Raw genomic sequence first — 13,367 nt, 5'->3', positions numbered from 1 at the left:
ATATCTAGTGTAGTATATCGGGTCGTATTTAGAGAGTGACGTTTGGCTGGTAAAAGCGATGGCTGAGATAAGATCCAAAGAATTCCAGTGACCGCAGGGGAGGGACACGCGCTGCGACAAAGAAAAACGCCATTCAGATTTACATAGGCTACATGTTCTCATTACTCCCCTCTGCTTAATCTAGTAGCCTACTAATAATAATAATAGAGTCAGGAATATCAAGTGTGTGATTTTAAACCATATAATACTGCAAAAAACACGGACCGTAGACGGAAGGGTTTTCCCCCTGAACCGGAGCGGGAGAAACACTTTGCTTCCTGAACGCTTGGGTCTAACCTTTGATTTCATATGCTGGCAGTAGGCTAGCACGCGGAACGCCACTGTCATTTAGGATCCTAAGAAAGGACACACGACAACTGTTTTCAGTATATTTATGCAATGTATGAAGTCGTTGGCTAAAGAACTCATTCATCCAGAACCGGTGAGCTTTCATAAAGCGTCGCGTTGAGGTACGGCAGGTACTGACAAGTTTGATTCGGACGTTTGAAGTCCGCAATCTGATGTCTACCGGGACCTTCATTACACCGAACTGCCGCAATGTCGACCGGAGCAGGAAAGAGACTAGAAACTCGGGTGAGAAAACTGGAGTCAATAATCAAGGACCAACGATCAGCGTTGAATTTGGAGAGTTTGCTGGTAAGGATATAGAATAATGGGATGCTATACAAATGCAAAAGTTTTTTTTGATAGGCCTACACATTGTAACTGACATATTTACATAGGGCATGGGAGGTTTAGCTTTTCTGTGGAAGTGTCATGACATTGCGTTTACAAACTGTGATATCTTAATTTGGTCATATTCTGATTATACACACACATTTTGATTGCATAACATACTGTTGTTTATAAAAACAAAACAAAAAAACAAACAAACAAAAAGAACAAATGAGACTGCTGCTGACATTTGGATCATGTAAACACCTTATTTAGAATAATTATTCACAGGCCGCAGGTTGTCGAAATCACGTCCCGGGTCCCCCCTCGGCTGAAATCATCACCACCTTTCTCCAGCTGGCCTGACTGAGTATAATATCCGCCCAAAACAAAAGTAATTCTGCATAATATTAGGTAAATACAGTAAAAAAAGCTGCTTTTTAAGAAAAACACTTTTGCAGTGAGAAGGAAAGTTTTTATTTTATTTTACAAACATTATAAACATCTTGGCCTACATTTTTCTCATGACATTTTTGTCAATAATAATAAGTTGATTCAATTCAATCCAAAATGACTAAAATGTACAGTAATAGCAAGAGCTGGTATCTCCAGTATTTCTAGAATGCAATTGCATGTTTGTTCAGAATATGATGATTACATGATGTGTACATGAATTTTTAAAAGAGCTGTGGAGCAGAATCTTAATTTTAGAATAAAGACTTTACCAGAATATCAAGCTTAATTTTAATATTACATTTTTGGTATTTAAATTACATATATGGGCCACATTGGCTAAATATTGACAAAATATTACAAAACAATGTTAATATTAGGCTACAATATACCACCCAGCAAGATATTGAAGAGACCGGAAAGCTCTTCATACACATATAGGTTGTACAACACTATAAACAAAAGTGCACTACATGTTGAGGGTGTAAACAAATAAGTGGATGTTTGTCCCAGAGGATTGTGGTAATGTTCCTGTGTCTTATCTCTGATCAGTATGTTATCAACACGACCACAGCAATGTTGCTGTATTTTGACAATAATATTTTCTCCAAATACAGCAGCTAAAGTATCAGGCATCACTTGGTTTCAATTATACACGCATATCATTAGAGAGCAGGAAGAAACCATGCATGTGTAATCAATGTTAGGGTGAAATGTGAGGACTTGTCGAGCAAGCTTTACAGGGTGAGAATGACTAGAATGTGTGCATCTATTGTCAATTTCCATCAAAGAGTGAATTCTCTCACCTTATTGCCCAGCATTCTCCTCTGCAGAAGAAAACCCTCATTCCAGACAAGCACTGCATTTTTGAGCAAGACTGAAAGTTGGCACACCCTGCTTTCACTGGATAATTCTTTACAGTGCAGCACTATCAAAATCTTACAGTGCATTTATGTCTTAATAAGCCCCCTGTTATTGGACACTTCATCTCACTGAAGCACATTTGTTCAATGCCATCAGTACGTAAAACCTTTTGTTGACTAATGCTGCATCCACACCACTAGGTGTCAGTATGAGTTCAAGACATCTTACTGTTATCAGCCAGTGTGCGTGCAAACTAATTAAAATGATTAATTAAAATAAACTTGGCACTTACATATTCATGCATACATATTTAAACACACACAAACCCTTATAAATCTCTGGTTAGGTAGCATTCTATGCTTAACTGTTTTATTAATGGAAAATGATAGCTATCTTTGAACAAGCACTGGAGGTTATTGGGTGTATTTTTGGTGTAGGCCTATGTGTGTGTGTGTGTGTGTGTGTGTGCATCATTCTCTGGCTATGAGGCCCAGGGAAAGACCTAACTAAATCCCAGATGGTTCGTTCTACAGCACGTTTACTTAAATACATCCACTCAACACCTCATCTGCTTGTTATATCCTATCTTCCATCCCATGCCCTTCCAAGCGTCATGGTTGTCAGACAAAGCAGCTCCATTTTAGTTTTGTGATGTCATTGTCAATATCAATATCACTAACTCATTCTGACGCTGAAGTCATTTAACACTGTGTTCTACTTTCATTGTAATATTTGTGATGCAACTGAACTATGAGCACTTTTTTTTTATAATGACTAATGATCTAAATTGGATACAGACTCATTGTCCTGCTGTGTTGCTACCAGGGAAAATGTCATACAGGAAGCTGAGGTCACATCCTTCAATTGAGGAGAGAGATAGCTGGCTCCAGCTTCCTTTGAGTGTGTGTTTGCACTTTTGAACACTGTTGTGGACTGACTCGTGGTACAGGGAAAACAGGATTCTGTCATTGTTAATTGTGCATGTATGTGTTTTTGGTTTGTATGTGAGTGTGCTGATTTTTGTTAAGGAATCAGAATTCATGTAATACATAATTAATGAAATAATGTTTTCAAGGTATATAACGTACACTACCGTTCAAAGGTTTGGGGTCGGTAAGATTTTTTTAATGTTTTTGGAAAAAGCCTCTTGCGCTTACCGAGGCAGCAATAATAATTAATGAATAATTAATTTATAATTAATATAAATATTTAATTATATGAAATGAAATAAATGCCTTTACTCTCACTTTTGATCAATTTAATGTATCCTAGCTAAACAAAAGCATTAATTTCTTTAAAAAAAAAGTCTTACTGACCCCAGACTTTGAAAGCTTGTGTATGTACATGGTGAACGAATGTAAGATGCAGTGATATAACGCAGTTCTGTCGACTGGCCTGAAACTCTCTCACATTAGCCCCGTGCGATTGAACTGTTCTTTCTGTTGAGCCCTGGATTAGCTGTTTTTCTTTTTCCAGCTGCAGCAATACACCCTTATTAACCTTTTATGTTGGGCCAACTTGTTTATGATGTTGGCTCGAGCAAATGGAAGTGTTTGGGTGGGGAATGTTTGGGGGATGGTGGTTTGTGTGTGTCTTTGTATTTTTAGCTCTGCAGTGTCATTTTGTGTGTTTGGAGGGATATGTAAGGTCATTTCCAGGATCATTCAGTATATCATTCACATCATTCATTTCCTAAAGTAATTTATAAGAATATAGTTACTTAATTCTAACTGTAAAGGTGGCTATACAGGCCTTTCGATCCGAAGAAAAATGACACAACAGTACTGTCTGTCAGAGTGAGCTTAGTTCAGGGATTAAAGGAGAGTTATGAACTCCCTCAAAGAGTGTATTTTTAGCTGTGTGAATAAAGCGGAAAGCCCATAGTAGCAACAGAAATTGGTGTGTATATGAGTTAAATAAGAACTATATATCTTAAGTGTGTTTTTTTTGTCTTCTCTTCTGCAGGATTCAGTAACTGCCCTGGCCCTTGATCTGAACCATCCCGCACTGAGAAAGAACAAAAACATAGATGCCTTCTTAAACAGATGTAAGTCTCTTTAGAACAAATGCAAGTCTCTTTAATTATTACTTTATTTTTATATAAAAAATAAATAAAAATAACTTATTACTTAAAAAATTTTCTGGCATATTATTTTTTATAGATCAGCCTGTGTATCTATATATATTGGTATAGCAATACATGGAATGCCAATACATATCCAAACGCTACTGACAGTCTTGTAAACACGCAATAGATGCCTTTCATTTGCATTTAGTTATTTAGAGTAAATATTGTATCAAATTAGTTCTTTAATTGTTTTTTAGTTCACTCAATTTCAGAAAGCAGTATGCATCATTATTACAGTGTGTGTGTATGTATCTATATCTGTATATATCATGTATATAATTGAAGACTTCAGATGCAAAAGCCTCTAAGTGCCATCTGAAATTTTCTTCTAGAATGATCATTTTTATCAAGCTTGTATGTTTATGTTCAGTTATTTCACTTTAATGGCAATGAAAATTACCTATTAATTGAAATTACTGAACCTAAATATATGAGCTTGATAAAAATGCTGATGGCAAATGCTGATGGAAGGAAAATTTCAGATGGCACTTAGAGGCTTTTGCATCTGAAGTCTTCATATAAATACATATATATATATGTACAGTACATATAAAATAGCATATATTAGTATGTATAGTGTATATATATTATATTACAAGTAAAATAATATATCAACTTTTATCAGCCTTTGGCCACTGTGCTTTCTACCATTAAAAAACAATCTATTAAATTCACTAGTCAAGCAGAATCAGACACTATAATTTTATCAAGGGGCATCATTTGACCCCTGGAAATTAGTTTGAGAGAAATTGTTTTCTTAATGCCTAAAAGTGTATTATAAAATTATATTATAATATGATAAAACTATCAGGAATGTTTGGAAATAATTATTTTAATCAAATATTTATTTATTTAAATTTAATTGATAAATTAAAACATTTAATTAAATAATGGGGGTATTTTTATTTTTTTGACCCTGGTATAATGTTTTTTTATAATTAAATGATAAACATCATTCATATAATATGTGTCGTCTAATATCTCTAGATGAAAAGGCTGTGTGCTGCATTAGGGAACTACAGGTGAAGCTGGATGATTTCGAAAGAGTCAAACTGATTGGTCGTGGAGCGTTTGGCGCAGTGCAGCTGGTTAGTGAGTGTGTTTCAGAAAGTTGTGTGGAAGTGTGTTTATGTGAGAGTCTGCCCCTGTTATCTGCTGTTTGTTTTCAGGCATAGCCTTTTGTCTGTGTGTATGTGTATGGTAATGCCTGTGAGGCTTGTACGCACATGTTCTGCCTGATTCTACTTACCTACAACAACACAGAGCATGCATGCTTTTGTGTCCTTGGCATAGGCACAACATATTTCATTATTTTAGGAAGCTGATAGTTTCACACTTGTCAGTGAAAAGAGTGTCAGAGTCAGTCTTTTTAAATATTTATCAATGATAGAGCATAATGTGTTGCTTATGCATGCATTGAAAAAATTAAGTGTTCAGTTACACATCACAGTGAGATACATAAAATACTTTTTAAATATGCGTTAAACAGCATATTGCAGAATGCACATTGCTTCAAGGGTTTATATAAATGTTTATGTTTATAATGAACATATGTGCCTATAGGTACGACACAAGGCTTCTCAAGAAGTGTATGCCATGAAGCAACTCAGCAAGTTTGAGATGGTTAAGCGCTCTGACTCTGCCTTCTTCTGGGAGGAGCGTGACATCATGGCATTCTCCAAGAGTCCTTGGATAGTTCAGGTGGGATTCACATTTTTTGTATTGTGTAATTCAGGATGGTTAGTTAGGTTGTTTAATATCTTTATCTGAAAACTCAACAAACTGAAAAACGATAGTGCATACCATGAGTGCATATAAGAACACTAAAATATTAAAGTAAATAATCACCTCTAGGGATGTCAAAATTACCAGCACTTCAAAGCTAAGTTCATAATAAACTGTAAAAATGCAAAGCTAGTGCTATCTGACTGACAGGTGGCTGTTTTTGAATGCTTGCCCCTCACATGATGCACCTGTGTATGTTGTAGTCCTATAAAGACGGTCAGTTATGTCCTAATATAAATAGGCAAGAGAAACGTAAGAACGTAAGAAACGAAGAAAGATAAATGTAAGATCTGTTCATTAGACCTTGAAGCCTTATAGAATAGCTGCTATGTTGATATACTGGTAAAATTAATGAACAAAATGTGTTCTTTATTATAGATTGTTTATCAAGAATTGATACTTGAAGACTACATGTCCCTCTTTTTATTTAATTTTATATTTATAATATTTATTTGATCATGCATACATTTAAATATTTACTTAAATGTAGTTAATATTAATATTAAAATATATTATTCCCAATTGTGATTACTTATTATTATATTATTATCAACAAAATTATTATTAAATAAAGGACTGTGTTCAGTAGCTTATTAGTTGCTATTTAATATCGCTGTCGTATATATTTCACAATTGGTACCAACTTTTGAAATGTTGGTATTATGACACCTCTGTTCACCTCACTCTTTCTGTCCACATAGCTGTGCTGTGCGTTCCAAGATGAGAAGTACCTCTATTTGGTGATGGAGTTCATGCCCGGTGGAGACCTGGTGACTCTGACCAGTAACTATGACATCCCAGAGGAGTGGGCTCGGTTCTACACAGCAGAAGTGGTGCTGGCACTAGACGCTATTCATTCTCTGGGCTTTATCCACAGAGACATTAAACCAGACAACATGCTGCTTGACCGTAACGGACACCTTAAACTCGCTGACTTTGGAACATGCATGAAGATGGACTCGGTGTGTCCTGGCTTGTGATAAGTGTATCTGATGTGTGTTTATGTAATTGAGTGTGCAGGAGAGAGAAAGAGAGGGTCTACGTTTCAAATCGTGTAGTATGCAGGATTGTAGTGTGCATTGACAATTTTAAGACAAAGCTGTTCAGGAAACCTGTTTAAAACGATCTTGGATTTACTCTGCAGAAATCCCCCATGCTGTTAGAATTATATCAGTGCTGCCATCTTGTGGAGAGATCTTATAGCGCAGCCTGAATTATGATAACATTGTCAGTAGATTAGCAGTGCTGGGGATTAACTATTTATATGTAATCTGGATTTTGTAATCAGATTCCAAAAATGAAAAGCTTGTAATTAGATTATATTACATTTTAAAATACTAATAATCAGACTACAGTTACTTTTTATTGATTATGTGATTCATGAATCTCAAAATTGTAGCATAGCAAAACCTTTTTCTAATTTATTGACTCTCCTTCATTTTTCTTTTTCATCTATCTAAAAAGCCTATTGCATATATATGTTTGGGAAGTTTCCACTTTTAGGCAATTGCACACACATACCATTCACTAGTTGCGTGGCTATAATTACATGGTAATTTGAGAGGCCACAGCATTTGACTACTGGATTTTCAGATCATATTCACTTCTATGGCGCGTTTTCTCAACTTTGCAACACTGCATATCTTATCAACTTCCGACAAACACATTTTAATTATTGTTTGAATTATAAAAGCAATAGTTTGGGAATCTCTGGTGTAATATTTAATGCACTCGTTGTTGATTACAGAAAGAAAGAAAATATAAAAAAAATTGTATTTTTATATTAATATGATACAAGATATCATATTCAAATCGATGTGAAAAACAACTTTGGTCAAAAGTAATCCAAAAGTAGGCAGATTATATTACCTAAAAGGTGTAATGTAATCGATTCTGTAATTTGTATTTAGTAACAGAATACAATTTGTAAGCAATCTTCCCAGCACTGTTTAGAAGGTGGTTTTAAAGCAGAAATTTGTATTTTTTTAAATGTTAAAATACTTATTATATTTCAGCTTAATATGCACAGACAACACAGAAACTTTATTTTAACCAATCTATATAATGTAATTATTATGTATGTATCTGTATGTGTGTTTAGACTGGTATGGTCCGCTGTGACACTGCTGTCGGGACTCCTGATTACATTTCACCAGAGGTTTTGATGTCACAAGGAGGGACGGGTTACTATGGCCGCGAGTGTGACTGGTGGTCTGTTGGCGTTTTCATTTATGAGCTGCTAGTGGGTGAGTAGCACCAACTTCATCTGTATCTTCCTGTCTCCTGTAATCTCATCTCACTATTCTTACCATCCTACATATTCATTCTTCTGTTGACTTGGGCAGGTGACACACCATTTTATGCTGAGTCCCTAGTGGGAACCTATGGAAAGATCATGGATCATAAAAACCGCTTAACTTTCCCAGATGATATGGAATTGTCAAAGGAAGCCAAGAACCTCATCTGTGCCTTTCTGACTGACAGGTGAGAGATAAGGTTTGGATGGAGTCTCCTTTATTAAACATTAGTCCCTTATTATCCTTAGCTGTAATGTCAAAATAAACATGGAAAAATATTAATTCATTTCTAGAGCTTGGCTGATAGTGGATTTTGATAATGATAAATACATTGTGAACATCAGTAATATGAATAAAAACTATATATTCAATTTAAAATAGGGCTGCACTTTATCGCAAAATAGAAAATAATGACTTAACCATGATGTTTTGTAATTAAGTAAATACAAATTTTATTGTCATATGAAATCTTACCGTGGGGTACGTCTTTTTTGTTGTTGAAGAAATTAATACTCAGCAAGGAAACCTTAAAAGTGACAACAAAGACATTTATAATGTTGCTAAATTATTTCAAATAAATGATGTTCTTTTGAACTTTTTATTCATCAAAGAATCCTGAGGGAATAAATGTATCACAGTTTCCACAAAAATATTAAGCAGCATAACTGTTTTCAATATTGATAATAAGATGTTTCTTGAGCAGCAAATCAGCATATTAGAATGATTTCTGAAGGATCATGTGACACTGAAGACTAGAGTAAAGATGCTGAGAACTCAGCTCTGCCATCACAGGAATAAGTTACATTTTAAAATATATTAACAAAAATAGAGCACAGTTAATTTAAACGGTAATAATATTTCACAATATTATTAACATTTGTTCTGTATTTTTGATCAAATAAATGCAGCCTTGAAGAGCATAAGATATATATATATATATATATATATATATATATATATATATATATATATATATATATATATATAAAAGAATCATACAAACACCAAACTTTTAATGTTAGAGCATAAAATATATAAAATAAAATCAACTCAAGTCTTGACTTTTTTAAAGATGATGTAACGGTCTACCTTTTCATTTTGTGCATTTAAGAGCCAGTCACTGGTAAAACATCAACTTCATGTCTTCATCTTTATACCTGGTCACTCTTTCAGCCTGACAACTTCAAACTGTTTTCCTATAACTCCATTTTTCCCCTCCCTCTCACATGCGCACACAGGGCTGTTTCTAGCCTTTTTGGCACCCTAGGCAAGATTCCTATCTCTCCCACCCCCCCATCCCCCCATCCCCCCCCCATAATTATAATTTAGCATTAACAGTTTTACTCTCACTTAAAAGGACTTTGTTGCACTATGCTGGAGTAAAGTTAATAAATGATCGTTCTCTCCCATAGGATTTTGTGAAACTGTTGGGTGGACCTCTGCCCCTCTGACCTCTGGGGGTTTCAGGGGCATGCTCCCCCTGAAGAAAATGTAGTCCATTTTAAGGTTAAATTAATGCATCAATCTGGTGCACTTTGAGAGCTAAAAATTAAGAGCTTCAACCCATGAACTGTGCACATTGAACAAAGAAAAACCATTGACTTGTACCTGGACACTAAAGAGGGCTCAAACATCTTAGTTATGATATAGAGTCTCAGTCTACATTACATTATCACTGGTGTTTATGATTTATATAAGTATTCCTATGACGTAAAATCCATATAGCCAATAATATGTAGGCCTACTGTATAAATTAAAATTAAAATTTCAAAAGTATATTTTACATTACACTATAGTATAGGAAAATTACAATACTTTTGTCCTAATTTCTTCACTTGCAAGAAATAAACCCTTTAGGGACCGTTCGGTATTTATGGAAAGGACCACTGGAGGAAAATAGGGGAGGGTCATGTCTTTTTATTCTTTGTTGAGGGGAGGGTCATCCAACTTTTTTTAGTCTAGGGCAGTGATCTCAAACTCAATTCCTGGAGGGCCACAGCTCTGCACAGTTTAGCTTCAACCAGCTCCAACTCACACCTGCAAGGAAGTTTCTAGTAATCCTAAAGACCTTGATTAGCTGGATCAGGTGTGTTTGATTAGGGTTGGAGCAAAACTGTGCAGAGCTGCGGCCCTCCAGGAATTGAGTTTGAGATCACTAGGGGGAGGGTCACCCAACTTTTATATTCATGAAAACAGCAACATTTCAAAGTGGCTTGTTTGCTGCATATCTTTTACATGTAGCTCCATGTTGCTCTCGCGGTATCAGCCCCCCATCTATATCAGATGGGTCTGACCCAACAAAAATCCAGTTTGGCGCTGTTTGACAGTGCGCACGCACTTCAGTACGCGCTCAGAAAAAGTGCATCATGTCAGAACAGAACGCCAATGAAATGTTTACCCGGCAAAGCTTTAAAGGAGACATATCATGCTTTTAAATCGTTCCTTTTTACATATAAATCATACATTTGTAGTCTATATAAAGCGGAACTGCAATGCTTGGGTCTGAATTCCTCATTATTATAGCTCCACAGGCCCCTTTTCTGATGTGCGTCTGAGAGCAACTCGTTTTGGTGCGGTCTCAATACAATTGAGACACTTCATACCCCGCCCCCTCTCCAGGTGACACTCGGTTCAACTCCACCCCGTTCGGCCATTTTTGTAGTTTGATAGCAGAGATACGATTATGTAGCCGCACAGAAACTTTTTATTCACATGTTATTAACAAAATGTCAACAACGTAAGACTTGTCCAGCCAGCCTTACATGTTCGAGCCAGAGTCGGAGCCGGAGCGAGATGAAAATGAAGACGACGAACCTGCAGAACAACGTCTTCATATGGATGTATCGCAATGGTGTGTTACTGTATTTACACATGAAACTTTGGTCTTCCGACCTTTTACCGCCGTCTCGATTTATTTTGATTAATATGTGCGAGGGAGAGAGAGCAAGACAGCGTCTAGTTTGGAGACGTTGTCTTGTTTACACTTTCGCCTGGCTCCGAAGAGAGAGAGAGTGCGTGCGCGCGACCGGGTCTCTCTATCTCTGCTCGTTCTTTCAGTTAAACATGCGCGGCAGTTCATCTACATTAGACGGTGTAATGAAGCGTGTGGGTTACTACATCCAACAACCGAACATTTTAACTTACCCTCTCGTAACTTCTGCATCTTTTAGCTTGGACTACAAAATTGCAGCGAGAAATAAAAATGGCGGATTGCTCGAAGTGTTGGGCTGGAAGTCAATGTCCTTATTTGGCAGTTCCGCTGCAAATACTGTGACGTAATAGTTCACAAAACGTCATAGATAACAGAAAAATCCAGTAGGGGTTCAGCGAAAAATCGGCAGCTGGCAGCAGGAAGTAGCTGCCACTGGCAGCTGACGTCAGCTGCCGCTAATAACCGGAAGTCGGAGGTGGATGCCGCTTTTAGCAAGGCAAATAAATTATTATATCAATGTATATATATAATTTCAGTACTTATTTAAATAAAATACTTAAGTTTGTAATTATTTTGTAATTGATTTAAAAAGGTTTATCAAATATAAATTAAGTAACGAAGATCATAGACATAGTACAAAAAACAAGCATTAAGCTACACTTGAAATTATGAATTTGTACGTGTATAAATATAATTTGTGTACGTTTGTCAAATAATGAAATATATACATAAATGAATGACTATATAATAATATTGTATATTTATTAAACGTACATAAACATTAAACAAATAATGAAAGTCCTGTCTAAAACAAACAAAAAAAAATTCTCAATGACCTTTATTTAAAAATCATATTTTGCTATCATTTAAGTTCAGTTTTACATTTGTAGTATTTCAATACATTCTTGTCTTTGTTTTATAAAACAGCTGTAACTTTTGAAACAGGCTTGATATTTGTTGTTCTGAAATCAGAATGATCAACAATTCTGAACTAAATGGTAAAGTTCGTAGAAAAACTCAGTTGGCTTGAAAAAGCCTAGCCAGAAAGTTTGAAAAACTTTTACAATGTTCTAGCATGGTTTAACATGATTTACAATGTTTCCAGTGTTAGAGGATAACAGCTTAAAGACCCAGGACCAGATATGATGAAAGAAGACCAGGAGTCGTGAGGTTCAATCAAATAAGTAAAAATTTACTGAAGAATAGTTTCATCGGTAGAGCCAGTCGTCAGAGTCTCACGGGGTCGCAGGCCAGAGACTCTACCGTACACAAAATCTCACACCAGTTATACCATTTCCAAGGGCATGATTGACATCAGTACATACAGGTTGGCTACTTCTCATTGGCAAAAGAACAAAGTTAAAACAATTCTACACTTATGGATAGATAGGAGGGTAAGTCGACATTGTCATCCGAGTCCAAGATTTGGTCCGGTGATGACCTCGAAGGTCGTAGAAAAGCGTCTTGGGGTCAGCTGCTGCATATCACAAGACCTGCACAGAGCATTCAACGCACACACACAAAAACACAATGGAATCGCAGTTCCTCCAAAAGTAGTACAGATAATGTTCACTTTAAAGAAATACACATAAAAGTACAATTCTGTGAATCAGATCACATAGTGTTTAACCCCTGTAACCTTAAGATTAGTAAGAAAGACAGATGTTAGAAAAAGATAGATAAGTTAGAAAGAAATAAAATAAATAAAAGAAAGACAGACACAGACGTTAGAAAAATAAAGAAAGAAAATAAAGAAAGACAGATGTTAAAAAAGATAGATAAGTTAGAAAGAAATAAAATAAATAAAAGAAAGACAGACACAGACGTTAGAAAAATAAAGAAAGAAAGAAAGAAAGAAAGAAAGAAAGAAACTTTAGAGTAATGTTGCTGTCAGAGCATAAACAATATCTGCAATATGAATAAGTTACGATGATCAAAGTTCAAAGCAAAGGGAGACCTTTTTTTTTTTTTTACAGAAATTACTTTAAGGATTACAACAAACAACTGGTGGAGACTACACAAGCTTCCTCCTGGGCTAGTGACATCACTAACCTTAAAGCCCATGTTGCAGGTTTTTTTTTTTTTTTTTTTAAATTAATATAACCTTGTATTAAAATACCATATGAAAAGTAAATGCAGGATTAAAAATTGTTTTGCAAGACATAAGGGCACAAATTTAATAGAAAACGTGACG

The 13,367-nt window shown here is 35.6% G+C and overlaps 1 protein-coding gene across 8 annotated transcripts in view; it reads left to right on the top strand.

The window, feature by feature from the left end:
• Positions 1–13,367, top strand: part of rock2b (rho-associated, coiled-coil containing protein kinase 2b) — a 77,632-nt gene continuing 64,265 nt past the window's right edge. For 4 of the 8 annotated variants that reach the window (XR_013822895.1, XM_079887735.1, XM_079887736.1 and 1 more), the window contains exons 1-7: positions 2–696; positions 3,997–4,078; positions 5,147–5,247; positions 5,723–5,860; positions 6,646–6,906; positions 8,046–8,190; positions 8,290–8,428. Coding sequence is in view for 6 of the 8 variants with exons in the window: in XM_079887735.1 (XP_079743861.1) it covers positions 598–696; positions 3,997–4,078; positions 5,147–5,247; positions 5,723–5,860; positions 6,646–6,906; positions 8,046–8,190; positions 8,290–8,428 (965 nt within the window). In the remaining 2 variants the exon portion in view is untranslated. Of the gene's footprint in view, positions 697–3,996; positions 4,079–5,146; positions 5,248–5,722; positions 5,861–6,645; positions 6,907–8,045; positions 8,191–8,289; positions 8,429–13,367 lie in introns of all 8 variants that reach the window. The other 4 variants (XR_013822894.1, XM_079887732.1, XM_079887733.1 and 1 more) reach the window with 2 other exon arrangements.

Source organism: Squalius cephalus, assembly GCF_949319135.1.
Source record: "Squalius cephalus genome assembly, chromosome: 12".
Lineage (NCBI taxonomy): Eukaryota > Metazoa > Chordata > Actinopteri > Cypriniformes > Leuciscidae > Squalius > Squalius cephalus.
This window is presented reverse-complemented; position numbering and strand designations above follow the sequence as displayed.